This window comes from Festucalex cinctus, chromosome 8 (assembly GCF_051991245.1).
Source record: "Festucalex cinctus isolate MCC-2025b chromosome 8, RoL_Fcin_1.0, whole genome shotgun sequence".
Classification (NCBI taxonomy): domain Eukaryota; kingdom Metazoa; phylum Chordata; class Actinopteri; order Syngnathiformes; family Syngnathidae; genus Festucalex; species Festucalex cinctus.
In genome coordinates, this window is record NC_135418.1 from 29,537,763 (window position 1) to 29,558,819 (window position 21,057).

At 41.8% G+C, this 21,057-nt stretch overlaps 3 protein-coding genes across 10 annotated transcripts; 2 read left to right on the plus strand and 1 right to left on the minus strand.

Moving 5' to 3' along the window:
- The first annotated feature begins 354 nt into the window (after window positions 1-354).
- On the plus strand, window positions 355-7,322 carry khk (ketohexokinase). Of its 6 annotated transcripts, none has more exons than XM_077528492.1 (8): window positions 358-611; window positions 1,136-1,252; window positions 1,962-2,096; window positions 4,228-4,300; window positions 4,384-4,530; window positions 5,608-5,696; window positions 6,704-6,861; window positions 6,946-7,322. In XM_077528492.1, exons 1-8 carry the CDS (start codon window positions 493-495, stop codon window positions 7,047-7,049), a joined length of 942 nt encoding a protein of 313 aa, XP_077384618.1. In that variant the 5' UTR covers window positions 358-492; the 3' UTR covers window positions 7,050-7,322. The 6 variants fall into 6 exon arrangements, with proteins under 6 accessions (XP_077384616.1, XP_077384615.1, XP_077384619.1 ...); XM_077528491.1 differs by lacking the exon at window positions 1,962-2,096 and adding an exon at window positions 2,268-2,402; XM_077528490.1 differs by having other exon boundaries at window positions 355-611; window positions 6,704-7,322.
- On the minus strand, window positions 6,680-14,508 carry pltp (phospholipid transfer protein). 2 transcript variants are annotated; one of them, XM_077528483.1, is made up of 15 exons: window positions 14,421-14,508; window positions 12,917-13,058; window positions 12,745-12,844; window positions 12,530-12,658; window positions 11,591-11,746; window positions 11,453-11,516; window positions 11,212-11,367; window positions 10,807-10,983; window positions 10,662-10,721; window positions 9,325-9,489; window positions 9,182-9,249; window positions 9,068-9,110; window positions 8,373-8,436; window positions 8,191-8,267; window positions 6,680-8,117 (listed from the first exon to the last, which is right to left on the minus strand). In XM_077528483.1, the coding sequence occupies exons 2-15, from the start codon at window positions 13,041-13,043 to the stop codon at window positions 8,046-8,048; spliced, it is 1,458 nt and encodes a 485-aa protein (XP_077384609.1). In that variant the 5' UTR covers window positions 13,044-13,058; window positions 14,421-14,508; the 3' UTR covers window positions 6,680-8,045. The 2 variants fall into 2 exon arrangements, with proteins under 2 accessions (XP_077384609.1, XP_077384608.1); XM_077528482.1 differs by lacking the exon at window positions 14,421-14,508 and having other exon boundaries at window positions 11,453-11,746; window positions 12,917-13,200.
- Window positions 13,462-21,057, plus strand: LOC144023260 (delayed-rectifier potassium channel regulatory subunit KCNS1-like). 2 transcript variants are annotated; one of them, XM_077528488.1, is made up of 10 exons: window positions 13,462-16,089; window positions 16,171-16,304; window positions 17,323-17,487; window positions 17,562-17,733; window positions 17,822-17,905; window positions 18,627-18,788; window positions 18,874-18,957; window positions 19,051-19,143; window positions 20,107-20,361; window positions 20,960-21,057. In XM_077528488.1, exons 1-10 carry the CDS (start codon window positions 15,925-15,927, stop codon window positions 21,008-21,010), a joined length of 1,365 nt encoding a protein of 454 aa, XP_077384614.1. In that variant the 5' UTR covers window positions 13,462-15,924; the 3' UTR covers window positions 21,011-21,057. The 2 variants fall into 2 exon arrangements, with proteins under 2 accessions (XP_077384614.1, XP_077384613.1); XM_077528487.1 differs by having other exon boundaries at window positions 17,562-17,905.

A 21,057-nucleotide genomic window follows, 5' to 3' on the forward strand; every position in this document is an offset into this window, starting at 1 on the left:
CCAAGTATGGAGGACCAAAACTGCCAATATTCAAAATAAATAAATACCTAAATAAATAAATACATGACTAAATAAATGACTAAAATTGAAAATAAAATTAAAATTTTATTTTTCAATTATATTTTTTTATATCCGTTTTTATTTTCACTTTTAGTCATTTATATATCTGTGTATTTTTAATTTATTTGGGCCGTACTGCCAAGGCGGTGTTAAGAGTGTTGAGCTACTGTTTTTTTATGAGTACTTTATTGTTATTATACCAAGCTCTGGAAACAAGGCGACGGCGAAGAAGAAGCGGTGACGTCAGGCAAACGATGAAGTTTATGACCAGTAGAGGGCAGCAATGCACATGACGTGCGCTGGCTCCCGGGAAAGAAAGCAGGAGAAGAAGAAGGCGGGCTCGTTAGTTAGCTAGCGAGCGCAAAGTCCATCAAAACAAAGCAAAGTTGAGCAAACAGAACAGGACAGGACGAAGGAAGGTTGTCGAGCACGATGGAGGAGCAGCAGCAGGGAGAGCAAACGAAGCCCAAGAAGATTCTCTGTATCGGCCTCGTTTGTCTGGACATCATCAGCGTGGTGGACAAATTTCCGGAAGAAGATTCGGACAGCCGGTGAGTGGGACGGGATACTAATGCTAATGTTAATGCTAATGCTAACGTCAGTCAAAAGGGGGCAACATCCGTTTTCCTGTGTCATTCCGACTGGACATTTTTTTTAAATATGTTTGAATGGGAATGACGTGCGCGCCAAGAGTGAAAGACTAAATCTAATATTTAGTAAAACTTTTACTGAATAAACTTTCTTTTTTTTTTATTTGTGTTTTGCTGTTACCGTATGGGCGCCAGGAAAAACGAAGGTCCGACAGTCCACTTCTTTATTACGTAATATTGGGACTTTTTTTTTTTTTTTTTTTTTTTTTTGTACGCAACAATCTCTCTCAAACGAGTAAAAGCAAAACTAAAATGACGATTTTGAAAAAAAATAAATCCAATATATATATTGTCCCTCCAAATAAATAAATAAAGCTAATTAATTGCATTAAACAGGAAACCAAATAAAAGAAAGTAACTAATTAAAAAAACAAAAACAAAAAAAAAACCTCAAACTCTAATTGTAACTTTTGTGCGGTTGTCAGGTGTGTGTCCCAGCGATGGCAGCGAGGCGGCAACGCGTCCAATTCGTGTACAGTTTTGTCACTGCTGGGGTCGCCGTGCGCGTTCATGGGGTCGCTTTGTGCTGGACCCGTGGCCAGGTAACGCAACTACACACAAATATGCAAGCAAACAAACACACACACACACTGGAGACTTTGACAACCTACTAACAACTACAATACAATATTGTAAAAAAAAAAAATAAAAAAAAAATGATATTGTGCTTTTGTACATAACAGCAATATTATGTTACGTACTATTACGTTCCCCTTCATCTGACAATTAGTGTATTTGAAACATAGAAGGGCCAAAACATCCCTAATGAAAATTAAACTGCACTAAAAAAAACTAGCCACCAGAGGGTGCTACAACTGCACAAATGGAAATCAACCTGACTTTTTTTTTTTTTTTTTTTAAACAGATGTGTGGCATTTAAATGTCGTGAACATGACGACGACGATATTGTGGCGCTTTTAATATCACGACATCGCGATATTGCCGATATTGTTACATCCCTACTAATTACTACCATTTTTTTCCCACCCATTCTCTGCAGTTGAGAGGCTGCATCAAAGCATTCTGTGTGCTCTGGCATAAAAAAAAAAAAATACATTGAAAAAAAAAATGTAGAAATACGTCTTTGGGCCACAATCCATTTCAAATTGAACGTGTTTATACGTTTTTTGGGGAGCAAATGATTTCATTTCCATTGCAAGAAAAAAGTGCATCCAAAGCAATGCTTGGTGTCCAGCAGTTTTATTTTGTAGGTCAGAGGAGGCGTGAAGCAGCCTTGTTTCCTGTGTGTAGTTTTATTTTGGAAGATTTTGCGAGGTTCCAGGTGGAGGTGTGCTTGCCGCGCGAGCGCGCCGCCTGCGTCACGCCGACCTCGCTCGTCATCGGCAGCGCCGCCACGGGAAGTCGCACCATCCTGCACATGAACAGGTGCGTGCGTGCGTGCGTGCGTGCGTGCGTGAGTCACAGGTTGTGTTTCAGGGCGTCGTCGGGGAGACGGTCGGCTCCTCCCACGTCAGCGTTGCGTGCCGGCGGCCAGGTTCCCCGTCGCTTTTATTTTGGAGGGGCGACGGATGAGTTTCCTGTGTGTGTGTGTGTCAGTTTCATCGTGGACGACCTGTCGCGTCGGGCCATCGACATTTCGCCGCTGGCGTGGCAGACGACGGGCCAAACTCCCAGCGCGTGTTGCGTGGTTTGCCCGTCCAGCGGTTCTCGCACCGTCCTGCTGGCCGACACGTAAGACGGCTCGGGCGGCGGCGACCCATCGTCGGATGGCGCACGTGATGGCTCTCCGGATCCGTTGCGTTCCCTCCCTCGTAATTCATCGCTCCCTGTCCATCAATTGTCTTTCGTTAATCGATCAGAAACGATTTCTTTCCATCAATTGATTATCATCCACTTGATGAATTTGCAGCAATCATATTTGCAATAACTTCAACAATCGCTAATAATTGATGAATTTCCATTGATTGCTTTCAATTGATACATTTGCGTCAATAGTTTAATCTCCAATCGAGTTTGGGTTGTCGATTGTTTTCATTGGATGAGTTCCTGTCAATCGCGTTTCGTTTGATTGTTTTCTGTCCCATTCAAGTGAATCACTTTCCATCGATTGCTTTTCATTGATCGCTTTCCACTGATTGCAGTCCGTCAATCGCTTTCCGTCAATCACTTCCGTCAATCGCTTTCCATCAATCGCTTTTCGCCGATTGCTTTCCACCGATCGCTTTCCATCAATCCCTTTCCAATCGATCGCATTCCATCGATTTGCTTTCCACCGATCGTTTGCTTTTCCTCTCCTTGTTCACGGCACCACGTCCGTCGTCAAGCGAGCTTTTTCTTTGGCTTGCTCCTTCCGCTGTCTTCGCGGATGGCGGTCGAAACAAAATGGCGGTCTAATGAAAAGTCACATGACCCACTGCAGTGCCCCCGCCGCGACCTCTTGGCCCGGCGTCGCGCCAGGCAGGCAGCCGTCGTGGCTAGCTTAGCGTCACGCTAGCTTTCTTGCCGAATGTGCTCACGAATGCACAACGTTCAAAAATTATTTCTTAAAAAAACAACAACATTGTTGCGTGTGTTAAAAAAAGTCAATTTACAAAAGACGTTTATCTTAGCTTAATTTAGTTTATCTTAGCAAAAGTTGAGAAACTTCCTGTTCAAGGTGGTCTGCAGTGGCTTTAATTTTCTGGGGTTTCTGTTTTGTTTTTTTGATTGAATGTGATTGAAAGCATCCAACAATTTGAGATGTTTATGGATCGAAGACATTTGAATGTTCAGAAAAAAAAAAGTTGTGATTGAATGTTTCCTGATGTTTGATGAGCATGATTGAGTTGTGGACGCGTGCAATTCGCCGACATTCATTCACATTTGGAAGGTTTTTTTGTGTTTTTTTTTCGTCTCTCTCTCTGCAAATGTTCTATCCGAGGGAAAAAAATGCATACATATGCCTGGGATAGGACAAAAAAAACATTTATGACAAAAAATGCAAATAAGGTGAGTTTAGGGGGGGGGAACAAATAATTGGAATTTAAATATCAACTATAAATCTTTTTGAAATAGAAATTTAAAAAAAATTTTTCACCCATTTTCCCCTTAAAATCAAATTATTGGGACACAAAACCACAAAGAATTTTGTTCTGAATACCCCCCCCCCCCAAAAAAAAAATAAAATAAAAAATAAAATAAATAATAAATACAATAAAATAAAATTTAAAAAAAATACATATTACATACGATTACATTTGGGCAAAAATATTTTGTGCAACTGTTAAGTGACACAATTTATTTTATTTTTTTTATTTACTTATTTATTTTTATTATATATAATAAATTATTTGATAGTTGTGATTGGGGCAGAAACCAGAGATAATAACAATAACAGATAACTTCCAAATGTTTTATTTTTATTTTTATTATTTTTTATTTTTAAATCATGAAAGCCATTTGAATGGGCGAATTTGCAGGCGTCCATTCGATTTTTGCGTGCTGCTGCTGCTGCTGATGATGATGATGATGATGATAATTGCTTGTAAATAATGTCCAAGTTGTGAATTTTGCGCAGCAACATCCCCGACGTGACGTTTGAAGACTTCAGCGCTTTGGACTTGAGCGCCTTCAAGTGGATCCACTGGGAGGTGAGCCCGGGCCAGTGGGCGGGGCCTGCGGGCGCCGTGGCGGGGGAGAACCCGAGTGACCCAGCGGGGCGTGCGTGCGGCAGGGGCGCAACGCCGACGAGCAGCTGAAGATGATGGCGGCGGTGGAGCGCCGCAACGCCGCGTTGCCGCGGCAACGCAGGATCGTCACCTCCGTGGAGATCGAGAAGCCCCGGGAGAACCTTTATCGGCTCTTCCCGCACGCCGACGTGGTCAGTCGCACAAAATGACGCAACATCGCAGCTTGACTCATTCGACAATTTTCAGCAGTCAAAAGTTCATATTTCATCATTTTTCATGTGCAATGAATGCGTTTCAAAAGTCATTTTTCTACTTGCTGTCCACTAAGATTATTTTAGTCAACTAAAAATAACGACAGTTCAAAAAGCAATTTCATTAACAAAATAAAATTTAAAAAATTTATTTTACTTTTTTTTTTTAAACAAAAACTAACTGAAACTACATTTGATGTTGACAAAACTAATTATAATGAGAGCGAAAATGTCCTTTGTTTTTTGTCTTTGGTAATTGATTGAATGCGTGAGCCTTTGGGGATGATTTTTTTAGTCGATTTATTTTGATAAGGACGTTTAAAAGTGAACCTCACAGAAGTGACATCATCGAGCAGCAGCCAATAGAAAAGCACCAAAAGATGATCTCACTCCAGACTGTTTTTTTTTTTTTTTAAATATTGAGCACAAGTAATACAAATAAAAAAAAAAACAACTAATACTGAAACTAAAACTAAGCATTTATTAAATAACTAAAACTATTAGAACCACCCTGAAAACAAATTAAAACGAACTCAATGAAAAAAAGCAAAGCTAAAAAAAAAAGAGAGAAAAAAAAAGTCAAAACGAACTCAAATGAAAAATTCCCCAAACTATAATAACTCTTGCTGTCGACTGATGATGACATCATCACCTGCGCTGAGGAAGTAAGGTAACGACCAATCACGGCTCACCTGTTTTCTGGGGTTGGTCAGCAAACTGAGCCATAATTGGCCGTGACCTGCTTCCTCAGCGCAGGTGATGATGTCATCATCAGTCGACTGGTAAGTCGGAAAATGATTTTTAAAGGTATTCACTGTACATGAAAAATAATGAAGTGACCACATTCATTTATAGACAAAATATGAACTTTTTCACTGCTGAGAATGGCTCAATGACTCTAGTACACCCTGGTGGCCAATTACAAGAACTTTTTTCTATTTTGTTTTTGTCTTCTGTAGCCTATCAATAATCAAACGAACGCGTTTTTGTTTGTTTGTTTGTCTATGTTTGCGTCAGGTGTTTGTGAGCAAAGACGTGTCGCGCCAGTTGGGCTTCCACACGCCTCAGAACGCAATCCGAGGACTGGCGGGTCGCCTCCGAGCAGGGTGGGCCGCTCCTTCATTCTTTCAGCATTTCTTTCAACCGCACGCTTGATGAAGAACGTTTTCAAGGTCATTCGTGTCAAAAAGGACTGATAGCAAAACAAGGACACATGTGGATTTCCACTTTTTTTTTTTTTTTTTTAAACGACCATGTATAGTAAGGCGTTGAAAAACAAAAACAAAAAAAAACATCCATGTATATTAAGGTTTTTTTTTTTTTTTTTTTTTAAGCGATAGTAAGGCGTTGAAAAACAAAAACAAAAAAAAACATCCATGTATAGTAAGTTTTTTTTTTTTTTTTTTTTTAAACGACCATGTATAGTAAGGCGTTGAAAAAAAAACATGTATAGTAAGGTTTTTTTTTTTTTTTTTTTTTTTTTTTTTTAAGCGACCATGTATAGTAAGGCGTTGAAAAAAAAACAAAAAAACATGTATAGTAAGTTTTTTTTTTTTTTTTTTTTTTTTTTTTATAAACGACCATGTATAGTAAGGCGTTGAAAAAAAAAAAACATCCATGTATAGTAAGTTTTTTTTTTTTGTTTTTTTTTTAAGCGACCAAAAAAAAACATGTATAGTAAGGTTTTTTTTGTTTGTTTTTTTTTTGTTTTTTAAGCGACCATGTATAGTAAGGCGTTGAAAAAAAAACAAAAAAACATGTATAGTAAGTTTTTTTTTATTTTTATTTTTTTTATAAACGACCATGTATAGTAAGGCGTTGAAAAAAAAAAACATCCATGTATAGTAAGTTTTTTTTTTTTTTTTTTTTTTTTATAAACGACCATGTAGAGTAAGGCGTTGAAAAACAAAAACAAAAAAAACCCGTCCATGTATAGTAAGGTTTTTTTTTTTTTTTTTTTTTTTAAGCGACCATGTATAGTAAGGCGTTGAAAAACAAAAAAAACATCCATGTATAGTGAGGTTTTGTTGTTTTTATGATTTATTGTTTTATTTTTTGCTATTACATTTATAATTTTATAAAAAAAAAATTTGTGTGTGTATTTTTTTGGCAGCGCGGTGCTGATCTGCGCGTGGGCGGAGAAAGGAGCGGACGCGCTGGACGCGGACGGAACGCTGCTGCATTCGGACGCTTTCCCGCCGCAACATCTGGTGGACACGCTGGGCGCCGGCGACACGTTCAACGCCGCCGTCGTGCACAAGCTGGCCAACGGTGACGCACGCACGCACGCACGCATGCACGCACACACGTCGGAAAGCAATGCGATTGACGACCGCGGTCGGCGGCGCCGTTCAGGTTGCCGTCTGCAGGAGGCGCTGACGTTCGGATGCAGGGTGGCGGGCGCCAAGTGCGGTTTCCACGGTTACGACGCCATCGCCGACCAGCTGACGCAAATGTGATAAAGCAACTTTATTGGCGCGCTGGCGTGATTGATTGATTGATTGGTGGCGACCGCTCGTGTCGTGGATCAATAAAGTGCTGCAAAAAGGGCTTGTTAGCGTGTTGATGCTAAGCTAGCTCGTTCTGAAAACATACTGCAACTATCAAATAGTTCATTAATCAATTAATCTGTTTTTTTCCCCCCACAATTAATCAATGAATCAGATGAAGAAACGTTTACATTTACAACCTTGTTTAAAAAAAAAAAAAAAAAATCAAATGAACAAACATAAGTTGATGATGTTTCTGTTTTGTGTGTAAGGTGAGGAAAAATCGGCAAAAATGTTCATCGTTTGATTGATTTGATTTGATCAAATTCATCATCCGTCCACTTTCGCGGAGGAGGACAGAAATCGGAGAAATATTGACAGTTGAACGAGAACTCACTGATTCATCAATTATCCAAAAATAACGATCCATTCATTTGATCATCGATAGGGATGTAACGATAACAGCAATATGGCGATATCGTGATATCAAAAGTGCCGCAATTTATCATCGGCGTTTTGTCACGATATTAAAAGCTGTTCAAAAAAAGTCAGGTTGATTTCCATTTGTGCAGTTCTAGCACCCTCTGGTGGCTAGTTTTTTTAATTGCAGTTTAATTTTCACAAGGCATGTTTTGGCCCTTCGATGTTTCAAATCCACGTGAATGGTCGGATGAATAATAAATAATATGCTTGTGAAGGAAGTCAATATGTGCATTAGCAAGTAAGGGCATCAATATATATCTTATATTTATATTTTTATATATTATAATTATATTATGTAGTTGCTGTAATGGAGAAAAGCACAATATATTTTTTTTTTACAATATTGTGACCTTTTTTTTTTATATCGCCAACCTCCCCACAATGATCGTATCGTAATGTTTGTATATCGTTACATCCCTAATAATCGATTAGTTGTGGTACTTAATCGTCGCGCCTCTTGACATGTTGTGCGTGCGTGCGCGCTCAATCGGCGGCGGCCGCCATCTCCCGCAGGCCTTTGCTGAAGTGAAGGTTTGCTCCGATCACGATGAAACCCTGCAGGAGGTCGCGAGGTCAGCGTGGCGGGTGGGACGTGCGCAACAAGGCGCTCGCACACAAACACACTCACGTTGTGATACTCCACCACATCCTCAATGAGGTCCATCCCGTCCGCCAGCGGGATGCCGACGCCTCGCTTGGTCCACTCTGGGGGGGGGGGGGGAGGGGGGGGGGGGGGGGGGGGAGGTGACGTGATGAGCGCGCTGGTGTGTGCGTGCGTGCGTGACGTGACGTGTGATGATGTCATCTTACTGTTGAGGTGCGGCACCACCGACATCTGCAAAATGGTCTTCAGAGGAGCCTGCAGAGGAATCAGCTGACGGATGTCAAAGACATGAGAAAGGGGGGGCACGTTTAAAATACCTCAAAGAGATCTTTCAATCACTGACAAATACGTCAAAGACACGCCACGAAATGGACACCTCAGAGACAAAAAAAACCCATCAATGACGTTGGGGGCCACACATGAAAGGCAGACGAGTCAAAGACACGTGAGCAACAGTCTAAAAAGCAATGTCAAAGGCACACATGGAAAATGGACATGAAAGACATCACTACACATGAACAACAGAACAAAGACACAAAAAGCCGCCACACATGAAAACATCCAAGACCGGACTTCAAAGCCATTACAGACCACACATGGAAGAGCAGGAAAAACAATGGAAAAGCGACACATCAAAGACACGCGAGCAACAGTCTTACAAGCCACATCAAAGACACACACATGGAAAATGGACATAAAAGGCATGGGGGGGGGGGGGGCATCAATATGCCTGAACAACAGCCCAGTCAAGACACGAAAAGCAGCCCAGATATGAAAACATCAAAGACACGTGAAAAACGGACTTCAAGGCCATGACATCAGACCGCACTTGGAAGAGCAGGAAAAAGAACACAAAGGAAAAAGACACACCACAAACAAACATGAACAACAACTTTCTTACTGCCAGAGATTCCAGCGCTGATTGGTTGGAGTACATTTTGAACCTGGAAACGTCAAAGACACGTGAAGGAGACACGAGTGCGATCGAGTGTACGTGTGTGTGTGTTGCGTTGACCTGCGCAGGTCGATTTGCACGGCAAGACGTTTTCCATGGATGAAAACTCGGGCGTTGAATTTGCATTCCTGGGGAAGCAGGCGAGACAAACATCCTGACCTCTTTGAGGACTCTGGGCAATGTGCGTGCGTGTGCTGGCGTACCATGGTCATGCTGCTGAGGAGCACGGGCGGCAGGCCGGCGGGCGTCATCAACACCTTGACGATGGCCGTCATGGCGACGGTGGCGCCCGACGTCTTGATGGTGGACTTTGGCGGCGCCTTGGCAGACAGTTCCAAAGACACGGGCGCGTCCATCCGCGTCGGATTCTAACAAGCAACCGCAAGTCACGCCTCAAGTCGTGTCAATGACGGGCATCAAAGACACACTGGAAAGGTGACGGCAAAGAAACGCACACAAAAGCGCAGGAAACAAACATCAAAGACACACTAAACAGACATCAAAGACATATCAAAAGGAACTTGGGAATGGATATTAAGGGTGTGGTGGAAACAGACTTGAGAACATGACACACAAATGGAAAACTCAAAGATGTGAAAAATCAATAACAGGTTGGGAAGACACATCAGAGACAAGTTCCAAAAATAGAAAGACAACAAAACATCAGAGACACGTGACAAATGGATGTCTAAAACTCATGGGGGAAATGTCCAAAATGGGTACATCAAAGACACGACACAGATGTCAAAGACACATGTCAATGTGGTGGAAACGTGTTTGAAAATGGGCCCATCAAAGACATGACATGAATGCCTGAGACTCGTGACAATGTTGTGGAAAAATGTTGAAAATGGGCCCATCAATGACATGACAAGGATGTCAAAGACACGTGTCAATGTGGTGGAAAAGCATTGAAAACGGGCCCATCAACGACATGGATGTCAAAGACACGTGACAATGTGGTGGAAAGGTGTTAAACGGGCCCATCAAAGTCGTGACACGGATGTCAAAAACATGTGACAATGTAAAGAAAAAACATTGAAGACGTGCCCATCAAAGACACGACATGGATGTCAAAGACACGTGACGATGTGGTGGAAAGGCGTTGAAAACCGGCCCATCAAAGACGCGACATGGGTGTCAAAGACACGCGAGTGGAAAAGCATTTGAAAATCGGCTAATCAAAGACACGGCACGGATGTCAAAGACACGCGACAATGTGGTGAAAATGCGTTGAAAATGGGCCCATCAAAGATATGACATGGATGTCAAAGACACGTGAAAATGTGGTGGAAAAGCGTTTGAAAACGGGCCCACCAAAGACACGACACGGATGTCAAAGACACGTGACACTGTGGTGGGAAAGTGTTGAAAACGGACCCATCAAAGACAAGAAAACTGTCATGAAATCCCACGTGATAATGCGGGACACGTCGAAAGACATTTGAAAGTGACTCCTACATCAAAGACACGGGCGGAACGCAAACATCAAAGAGGTGACGGAAGGCCAAAGACAGGCATGAGCGACAACGGCACTCACCAGCATCATGATGGTCGCGAAGAAGGTGGTCCTCAGCAGCATCTCCAGATCTTTCGGCATCTGACAAATGAAAAACAACATGAAAGACCCTCGCAGCTCGCAGACCGACCGACTGACCTCCGTCCGTCCGTCCGTCCGTCCTCACGTTGTCATTGGTGACGTTGATCTGGAAGATTCCCGCCTTGTAGTAGGCGTAGAGGCCGCTGTCGAAGAAGAACTCGGAGAGCGCCAAGTAGATCATCCGCTCGTACTCTTTGATGTTCGGCTCCGTCGCCTCGTTGACGAGCGTGTCCTGCTCGTCGCGCAGGTGGAAGAACATGCCCTGGCCAGCAGGTGGCGCATTTTGGAATTTTTGTTTGTAGTTTGGTTTTTTGAAATTGAGGTTTTTTTTCTAGTTTTAGTTAGTTTCAGTATTAGTTTTAGTTTTTTTTTTTTTTTTTATGTGTATTACTTGTGCGCAATATTTAAAAAAAATAATAATAATATGGGAGTTTTGGCCTATCGGCTGTCGAGTCACATAGAAATCGATGAGTGCTTTATCGCGTCTCACCCGGAAGTTCATGTCCAGGCTGCGAGAGGTCACGAGCGGGTCGTCGGTCAGCGAGTAGTCGATCCCGATGTATCCGTCCACATCCGTCCTCACCGGGATGCCCTCCAGCATGGAGTTGACGTGCACCAGAGACGCATGCTGCAGGGCCGGGCAGATCTGCGGCCGACGGACGAGCAAGACGGACGGATGAGCGAGCGGCAGGTGAGACGCCAATGACGGACGGACGGACGGACGGACGCACCTGCTTGTTGAGGAGGAAGCGCATGCCGGTGGTGAGGAACTTGCCCAGGAAGTCGTAAACTCGCCTGCGTGTGGGGAAACGTCCGACGGTGACGACGCCGCCGCCACGTCGGACGTCAGCGTCGGACGGCGGCGTTACCCGAGCGTGCCGCTGAACTTTGCCCTCATCTTGTGGATTTTGGCTTGGCAGGTGACGTTGGCGATCTTCAGCCGCCCGCTGGCGTCCCGGCCCAGCGCCAACGTCGTGTTGATGCGCACGCCGTCGGCCGACGCCTCGATCCGACCCGTATCGTAACTGATCGACGCAAACATCCATCCGGAATCGACAATCGTTAGCGGCGGATTTCTTCGTTATCTCGTTTATATGTATGACATCAAATAGGTCGATAATTGCTGATAATTATCGCCGGATTTCTTTTTTCCTGTACAAAATCAAATTGGTTGATAATTGACGGTAATTATCGGCAAATTTCTCTATTATCTGGTTCATCTTATGAAATTAAATTAGTTGATAATTGCCGATAATTATCGGTGGATTTCACTATTATCTGGTTCATCTTATGAAATTAAATTGGTCGATAATTGCCGATAATTTTCGGCAAATTTCTCTATTATCTGGTTCATCTGTTTGATGTCAAATTGGCCGATAATTAACGATAATTTTCGGTGAATTTCTCTTATCTGGTTTATCTGTATGAAATCAAATCTGTTGATAATAATTGATGATAATTATCATCAAATTTCTCTATTATCTGGTTTACCTGTATGACGTCAAATTGGCCGATAATTAACAATAATTTTTGGCAAATTTCTCTATCATCTGGTTTATCTGTACGAAATCAAATTGGCGATAATTTTTGATGAATTTCTTTATGATCTGGTTAATCTGTTTGATGTCAAATTGGTTGATAATTGACGACAATTATTGGCAGAGTTCCTTATTATTTGTTTTATCTGTGGGATGTCAAATTGGCCGATAATTGCCGATAATTATCGGCCACCGATATTATCGTGCATCCCTCGTCACCGCGCTGACGCCGACGACGACGACGACGACGACGACGGCTGCACTACTCACAGCAGCCAGTAGAGGAGCTGTCGGTAGAAGCTGAGCGTGATGGAGGAGTTGCTGACGTGGAAGCCGACGCCCACGTCGGGCAGGAAGCTCAAGTCCACGTAAGTCAGGTTCAACTCGGTGATCTTCACGCTGGACGGACGGACGGACGGCACGACATCAAACGCTCGACGTCATCAACCGACGCATCGGACGGCGCCAAAGCGCGTTTTACGTACTCGCTGATGGCGTACTGGAAGTTTCCCTCCTTGCCGCTCATCTCCGGCATGCTGATGTTGCTTAGCTCCTCCTCCACAAACTTCTGCGTCTCCCATTTGACTGCGGAGAAAAGAAAAAAAAAAGATGCCAAAACTCATCGTGACGGCGCCGATGAACACGCGAAGCGCTTACGCATGTCCAGGCCTTTGTCGGTGATGCGGATTTTGCATCCGGCCGGCTCGGCGGCCGCCACGGCCCACGGGAGGAGGAGGAGGAGGGGGAGGGGGCGGGGCCAGAGGCGGCGGGAGCTCAGCGGCATGCCGGAATCCGGAGCCTGGAGTGCAGAACATTCCGCTGAGGATGTTGACGGTGAACTCGAGTAACCTCGCTTCCAAAACATTCCAAGTCAAAACAAGCGCGAGCAGTCGAGGTCAAAGTGTCGGAAGATGTTTTGTCAACGTTGCTCCTCCTTCCTTTCACTTCCTGTTTTGATTCCGTTTGGCGTCTTCTGGCGCTCGCTAAAGCGTGACGAGCGGGAACTTTGTTTTAGAAATGCAATCAGTTTTCCGGGTGGCTCTGTTAGTTTAGAGTAGTTTTAGTTTTTGGATAAATGTTTCGTTTTAATTCATTTCTGTATTAGTTTTAGTTTTTTTTGTTTTAAATTGGAATTTAAATGATAAATAATTAGTTTCAATTAATGTATTATGTATCATTGACATTTTAAAGTTATCTTAATAAATGCTTTGTTTTAGTTTAGTTTATTAGTTTTAGTATTAGTTTTAATCTTTTGTTTTTGTTTAAATTTTTATTTAAATTATAAATAATTAGATAATTTCATTTAATTTGTTATATAATTTAAATTTAATTTAAAGTTTCATGTGTTTTTATTAGTTTTAGTTATTTAATAAATGCTTTGTTTTAGTTTAGTTTGTTAATTTTAGTTTTTTGTTTTAAATTTTTATTTAAATTGTTATAAATAATTAAATTGTTAAATTAATTTATGATAGAATTTATTTAAATGTAATTTAAATTTTAAGCTTCATTTTAGTTTGTTAGTTTTAGTTTTTAAAAAGATATGTATGACTTATGCGCAATATTCAAAAAAACAGCATGGGAGTGACATCATCTTTTTGGTGCTTTTCTATTCGCTGCTGCGAGATGACGTCACTTCCGTTAATATCAAAATAAATTGACTTCAAATCACATTTGAAAAACATCCCCAAAGGCATTAAATTAATTACCAAAGACCAAAATGAAGGACATTTTTTGCTATCATTAGCGTTTGTTTTGTAAACATCAAATTCAGTTTTTCTTTTTAAAAATCTTTTTTTTGTTTTTTTGTTTTTTGTTCACGAAATTTGAGTTTTTTCGTTAGTTTCAGTTAACAAAAATCACTTTGGTCGACAGCAAGTGGAGAAAATGACTTTTTAAAGTTATTAATTGTACGTCAAAAAAATATATAATAACGAGATTATCAAATTGAGTCTGGACAAAATGTGAACTTTTTAGTGCTGAAAATGTCTCAATGAGTCAAATGTCTCTTTTCAAATCAACAAAAGTATGATAAGGAAGACGACAGATTTAAAATAAAAAAAAAAAGAGCAAGTCAAACCGATCTGATGTGTCGATCACGTGTCCACACCCGTCTAGCATGTGCGCATGTGCGCATGTGCGCACGTGTTCAAAGTTTACTCACAGTTGCCAGGGGCGGAAGACCAAACAAGCAAGCAAGCAACGAGTCTTCTCGAGTCTTTCGTCTCTTGTGGAAAGTCTTGACGACTGCTCGCAAGCTGCCTTTTTATTGACTCGGGACCCTCCCCCGCTCAAAGGGGGGAGGGAGGAAAGAAGGAAGGGGGGGGGGGGGGTCGTCTCCTACTAGAAAGAGCAAAAACTTCCAGGAAGCTCTTGACTCATTGAACCATTAGCACTGAAAAGTGAATATTTTTTTCTAGAATGAATTTAATAATGTCATTATTTTTTCATGTACAATTAATAACTTTATTAAATAGTAATTTTTCTACTTGCTGTCAACTGATGATGACATCACCTGGTAACGGCCAATCACGGCTCACCTGTTTGTTTTTGTTTTTTGTGTTTAATCGGTAAACTGAGCCATGATTGGTGGTTACCAGATGTAAGTAGAAAAAAAAATGACTTTTTGAAGGTATTGTATGTACATGAAAAATAATGACGTTATCAAATTCTGGACACAAATATGAACTTTTCACTGCTGAAAATTGTTCAATGAGTCAAGTATCCCTGAAACACACACACACACACAACTGTGACCAGTTGATTGCCTCCATTCTAAAAGTGCAGAAGCACATGATGGCCACAAGATGGCGGTGTGGTCACAGATTTGATTTGAGCCGGCGTTGTCATGACGTCAACTTTTAAGTTGATCGGTAAGGAAACGGATGAGATGCGACCCCATTAAATGGGAATTATATACGTCATTTAATTAACTAACACATTACAATCTTCATCGAACTACTACTAATAAGAACAAAATAATAATCGGAAAATTTGGAGAACTTGACGACCTCAAGCGTCCGTCAAGCACGTGCGGATTCAGCTTCCTTACGGAAAGTGCCGGAAACAGCCGAAGACTTCACAAGTGAGTCGAGCGAGTGCCGAGGAGCTCGCAGCATGCAGTCACGCGCGCTCTGATTGGATTGACAGCTCGTTGTTTGTTGACGTCATTGCCGCACTTATCACCATCATCTTCTTTCGACGCGGTTGAGCAAGTGGGCTGCGCGCGACGTCCGAGGATGCCACAGGACCAAACCGGAGCCAAAAAGGTGAGCGAGCTCGTCGTCTTTTTTTTCCTTTTCTTCTTCTTCTTATTATTATTATTACGCCATTTAAACTTACAGCGAAAGTTGATGACGTCACGTGAGGCGTCGACGCGCGCACGAGTAACTGGAGAAATGTGTTTTATTATTATTTTTTTTTACTTAGTCTTTTAAATGAACAGATATGTTGGAAAATTCTGAAAAGGAATATTTCAAAACGTCATATTTTTCGATAAAAGTATATATATATATTTTTTTAACTTTTTCGAGGACGTTACAAAGTGTTCCATGTTTTCCTTGAACATGTGCGGGATTGGCACGTGACATGGCCAGTTACGGTATTGACTTTTTTTTTTTTTTTTTTTTTCCCGAAGGTCGTTTCTTTCTTTTTAGCCGCCGGTAAACATGACGGTGAGGGAGCGTCGTGCTCGTTCGGGCGACGGTCTTCTTCTTGTGCACGTCAACGTGGGCGGGCTGAGACGCAGCGTCCGCCGCGGCGCCCTCGACAAGTTTCCCGACACCAGGCTGGGAAAGCTGCTGCGGTGCCGCTCGCAAGAGGACATTCTCACGGTCGCTCGCCACAAAAAGCGCCGCACTATTCATAAACAAGCGACAATAAATAGATGATGACGACGACGTGTGCTGTTTCAGGTGTGCGACGACTACGACGCGCGACAGAAGGAATTCTACTTTGACCGCAATCCGAGTCTCTTCCCGTACGTGCTCAATTTCTACCGCACGGGAAAACTTCACGTCATGGACGAGCTCTGCGTCTTCTCCTTCAGGTTCACCGCCGTGCGAACGTTTAGAAAGTGGCAAATTGAGAGAAAAAAAAATCAAAAAAAAAATCAGACATTTTCAAGTTTAGAAAGTGGCAAATTTGTGAGAAAAAAAAAAAAAATCAGACATTTTCAAGTTTAGAAACTGGCAAATTTGCGAGAAAAAAAAAATCATAAATTTGCCAGTTTAGAAAGTCGCAAATTTGCGAGGAAAAAAATAAAATAAATAAATAAAGTACATTTGCGGGTTTATAATGTGTCAAATTTGCGACTTTCTAAACTTGCAAATCTGTGAGGGAAAAAAAAAAAGTCATAAATTTGTGAGTTTAAAAAGTGGCAAATTTGTGAATTTCAAAAGTGGCAAATTTGCAAAAAAAACAAACAAACAAAAAAATCATAAATTTGTCAGTTTAGAAAGTGGCAAATTTGCAACTTTCTAAACTGGCAAATTTACAAGAAAAAAACTTGTAGGTTTGTGAGTTTCTAAACTTGCAAATTTTCCACATTCGAAATTGGCAAATTTGCTAGGAAAAAAAAAAAATCGTAAATTTGTCAGTTTAGAAAGTGGCAATTTGCGAGAAAAAAAAAAATCATAAATTTGCCAGTTTAGAAAGTCGCAAATTTGCGAGGAAAAAAATAAAATAAAAAATAAATAAATAAAGTACATTTGCGGGTTTATAATGTGTCAAATCTGCGACTTTCTAAACTTGCAAATCTGTGAGGAAAAAAAGTCATAAATTTGTGAGTTTAGAAAGTGGCAAATTTGTTAGGAAAAAAAAAAAATCGTAAATTTGTGCGTTTAGAAAGTGGCAAATTTACCACTTTCTAAAGTAGCAAATTTGTGAGAAAAAAAATCGTAAATTTGCAATTCTCTAAAGTTGTTTTTTTTTTGCCACTTCAGAAAGGGGCAAATGTGCCACTTATTTTCTCGACACATTGCCCCGCCCTCTAAAGAAAAATAATAATAATTCTACGTGGCCCGAATATTTCCCTCCCGTTTTTGTTTTGTTTTTTTGCGGTTCAGTCAGGAGATGACGTACTGGGGCATCGACGACGTCTTCCTGGACTCGTGCTGCAGCTTCGCTTATCACGAGCGCAAGCTGGGAAGCCGCCGGCGGCCCAGCCGGGACGACGGCGACGTCGGCGAGCGCGACGCCGGCCAGCACGACGACATCCGCCGACTGCACACGTGACGAGCGACGCCTCGCCTCCGCTTCGTCTCGCTCGACTTCCTCCGTCATTTGCCTGGCTTTGTTTTCGCAGGGAGCTGCAGCACTTCAGCGAGGTGCGCTGCGGCGGCGCTCGCCGTCGCCTGTGGCTGACGCTGGAGAATCCGGGCTACTCGCTTCCCAGCAAGCTGTTCAGCGCCGCCTCGGTGGCCGCCGTGCTGGCCTCGCTGGCCGCCGTGTGCGTCAAGAGCCTGCCCGAGTATCGGGTGCGAGACGGCTGGAAAAAATCCATCCAAAAATCAATCAATAAGTGCTGTGGCGCTGCATCGGGGCTGAGCGCTGACGTCATTGCAGGCGTTGGAGCGGGACGGCAAGCGGACGGACGAGGACGCCATCGACGCGGTGGAGGTCCTCAGCACCTGCTGGTTCACCTTGGAGGTGTGAGCGTCAAGTTGACATTTTACCCGCCATTTGAAATTTAGTCTCCGCTTTTAGTTTGGATTATAGTTCGTCAACTATGAATTGAGCATTTTAGTTTTGATTTGAGTCCAGTTTTTTGTCAGCACAATCATTTTAACCCCCGTTTATATATATTTTTTTGTTAGCATTGGTTACCTGATCACCTTGTGATGTCATTTTCAGTCGACAGCAAGCTGCAAAATGTCTTTTTAAAGGTACTAATTGGACGTGAAAAATAATGAAAATATCAAATATTCATGTTTGACTGCCAAAAATGGTCAAAATAAGTAAAGTATCTCTTTAACGTTTCAGATTTAGTACAAATTATTTGTTGATTAACAAATTCATTAAATTAATTATTAATAAATTCATAATATAATAAAATAAAAATAAATACATACACATATAGATATAAAAAAAAAAAATAATAAATATAATAAACTAAATATATAATTAAATATAATATATATATAATTAAATTAATTAAATGTAATTCTTATTTTTTTATATTTAGCTTGTTTTTTTATTTCCACATTTTTTAAATATCGCCAACCTCCCCACAATATCGTATCGTGTTGTTTCATATCGTATCGTGATATTTGGATATCGTTAAATCCCTCGTCGATATCAATCAAAATCATCGCGGCTGTCAATTGTCCCGCACGCGCGTGCGCACGTACTGACTGCGCGCCTCCATCAGGTGGCGCTGCGCTTCCTGCTGGCTCCAAACAGGAATCAGTTTTTGCGCCGGCCCCTCAACGTGATCGACGTGGCGTCCGTTCTTCCCGTCTACGTGACGCTGGCCTGCGAATGGACGCTGGGCGCCCAATCGGAGCTGGGAGAGCTGGGCCGCGTCCTGCAGGTGGCGCCGTCCGTCGTCCGCCCACACGACACCACCGACTGACCGACGCTTTTTTTGTTTTTGTTGGTTTTTTTTTGTCTTTCAGGTTTTCCACCTGATGCGGATCTTCCGAGTTCTGAAGCTGGCTCGCCACTCCACCGGCCTGCGCTCGCTGGGGGCCACGATCAGGGTGAGCGCACGCACACGCACACGCACACGCACACGCGCCTCAAAACAGTCCAAGCAAAAATGGCATCAGCAGGCGCGTTTTTGTGTGCTGCAGCACAGTTACCGCGAGGTGGGCATCCTGCTGCTCTACCTGGCCGTGGGCGTGTCCGTCTTCTCCGGGATGGCCTACACCGCCGAGTACCAGCAGGTCAGCGACGGGCCGGGCCAGGAGCTCCGCCTTCCTTGCTCGGCTCCGCCTCTTCTCCTCACTTGAATTTTACATTCAGGAAATCGCAAGCGAGCATTACGATTTTCATTTTGGAATAGTTTACAGTTGATCAATTCATTAGGAATAATATTTAAAAAAAAAAAATTTTTCCCATCAAAATCATTTGATCATATAATTGCTAAATTGAATTTAAAATCAATTAAAAGATAGTATTTGATTTTTAAGATACTTTCCATAAAATTTCAAACAAATCCTAGAAATGATGCATAGATGGTTGGAGTTCATGAAATGAATTATGAATCATTTAAAAAAAAATGGTACATTTTTTAAACTATATTTTTTATGCAAAATATCACCTACAAATATACATAAGAGTGACGGGGAAATGGATGCAAGTCTTCAGGCGAACAACACATCAGCAGCTGACCGGTACTTTTATTATTGTATTTTATTTTTTATATATAGTTGTATTTATATCTTATATATTTATTTAGATTATTTTTATTAGTATATTACGCATTTTTTTATTTTTATTATTATTGATAGAGTTATTTATTATTTATTTATTTCTATCAGTATTATTATTATTATTATCATTATTATTACATGGTTAGTTTTATCATAGATTATGGTGGATATCGTAGTTTGATTACTTGACCAATATATTGATAATCGATATGTAATTTAATTTCATTTGTGTGTACATGGGTGAAAAATTTGGAAAATAATTAATAATAATAATAAATATGATATAATAAAAATAGGGAAGGCGTAAAGACATTTTTTGTGGTTTGATTGGGTGAAGAAATGTTGAAGTGGCGATGACGGTGCAAAGTTCATTTTGGCCAACGTGCTCACAAAACGTGTCAGCGGCGTCGTACCTGTCACTTAAGCGAGCGTGCCTGCGCGTGTGCGTGTGCGTGCGCGTGTGCGTGTGCGCAGGACACGGGCCTGGACACCATCCCGGCGTGCTGGTGGTGGGGGACGGTGAGCATGACCACGGTGGGCTACGGCGACCTGGTGCCCGTCACCGCCGCCGGCAGGCTGGCGGCCGGCGGCTGCATTCTGGCCGGCACCCTGCTGGTGGCGCTGCCCATCACGCTCATCTTCAACAAGTTCTCGCACTTCTACCGCCGCCAGAAGGCGCTGGAGGCGTCCGTCCGCCACGGCGGAGATGTTGGACCGCGGCCACTTCGCGTACGTACGCAGAAAGCGGGTCGGACCAATTTGGATCCACGACAACACAGGGGTGGGCAAACCGGGTCCTGGAGGAGGTTTTGGATGGTTCCCTTCTCCGATACAGCTGATATATTATGAGCAGCTCATCGGCAAGCCCTGATCACGATTCTGTTGATTGCGATCAGCTGTGTCGGAAGAGGGAAACCTGCAAAACATACACGACGACTTACAGCCATTCAGGATCCAGTTTGTTCACCCCTTCATATAAAACATGGATGTTTAAAAAAAACACAAAAAAAACATGCACAATAAAGAATTCGAGATGGCAAAAGAAAAATCCAAAAAAGTTTTTAAAGAATCTTAAAAAAAATAAAAAAAAATAAAAAATAAAGTCCGATATTTGTGGAAAATTTAACAAGGACAAGAATTCAATTTTTTTGTTTGAATTCAAAATCTATAAGAACAAATTTGGCATCAACATAAATTTCAAATTTGGAAAAGGACATTTTTTTTTAAAACCATCAAAATCAAACTTGAAAAATGTTGACAATTTTGCAAATTCTGAATTTGAAGTTCCCTTTTTTTTTTTTTTTTTTTTTGTCTTTTGTCAATTCAGGGTTGGAACTTGATGTCATTTCCTGATGGAGTTGGACCAACAAATTTGTGACGCCAATAATAATAAAAAAATAAATAATAATAAATCACCAAAAAAAA

Excerpts from the sequence above, each read along its gene's own strand:
- khk (XM_077528490.1), top strand. The coding sequence starts at position 493 with ATGGAGGAGCAGCAGCAGGGAGAGCAAACGAAGCCCAAGAAGATTCTC. Across the intron at positions 4,531-5,607 it reads TCTTCCCGCACGCCGACGTG|GTGTTTGTGAGCAAAGACGT; the intron begins GTCAGTCGCACA and ends TGTTTGCGTCAG. Across the intron at positions 5,697-6,703 it reads GCGGGTCGCCTCCGAGCAGG|CGCGGTGCTGATCTGCGCGT; the intron begins GTGGGCCGCTCC and ends TTTTTTTGGCAG.
- pltp (XM_077528482.1), bottom strand. The coding sequence starts at position 13,074 with ATGTTCTGCACTCCAGGCTCCGGATTCCGGCATGCCGCTGAGCTCCCG. Across the intron at positions 11,747-12,529 it reads CAGCTCCTCTACTGGCTGCT|TTACGATACGGGTCGGATCG; the intron begins GTGAGTAGTGCA and ends TGCGTCGATCAG. Across the intron at positions 10,984-11,211 it reads GCCTGGACATGAACTTCCGG|GGCATGTTCTTCCACCTGCG; the intron begins GTGAGACGCGAT and ends CCTGCTGGCCAG.
- LOC144023260 (XM_077528487.1), top strand. The coding sequence starts at position 15,925 with ATGACGGTGAGGGAGCGTCGTGCTCGTTCGGGCGACGGTCTTCTTCTT. Across the intron at positions 17,906-18,626 it reads CCTGCTGGTTCACCTTGGAG|GTGGCGCTGCGCTTCCTGCT; the intron begins GTGTGAGCGTCA and ends CGCCTCCATCAG. Across the intron at positions 20,362-20,959 it reads TTGGACCGCGGCCACTTCGC|GGTTGGAACTTGATGTCATT; the intron begins GTACGTACGCAG and ends TTGTCAATTCAG.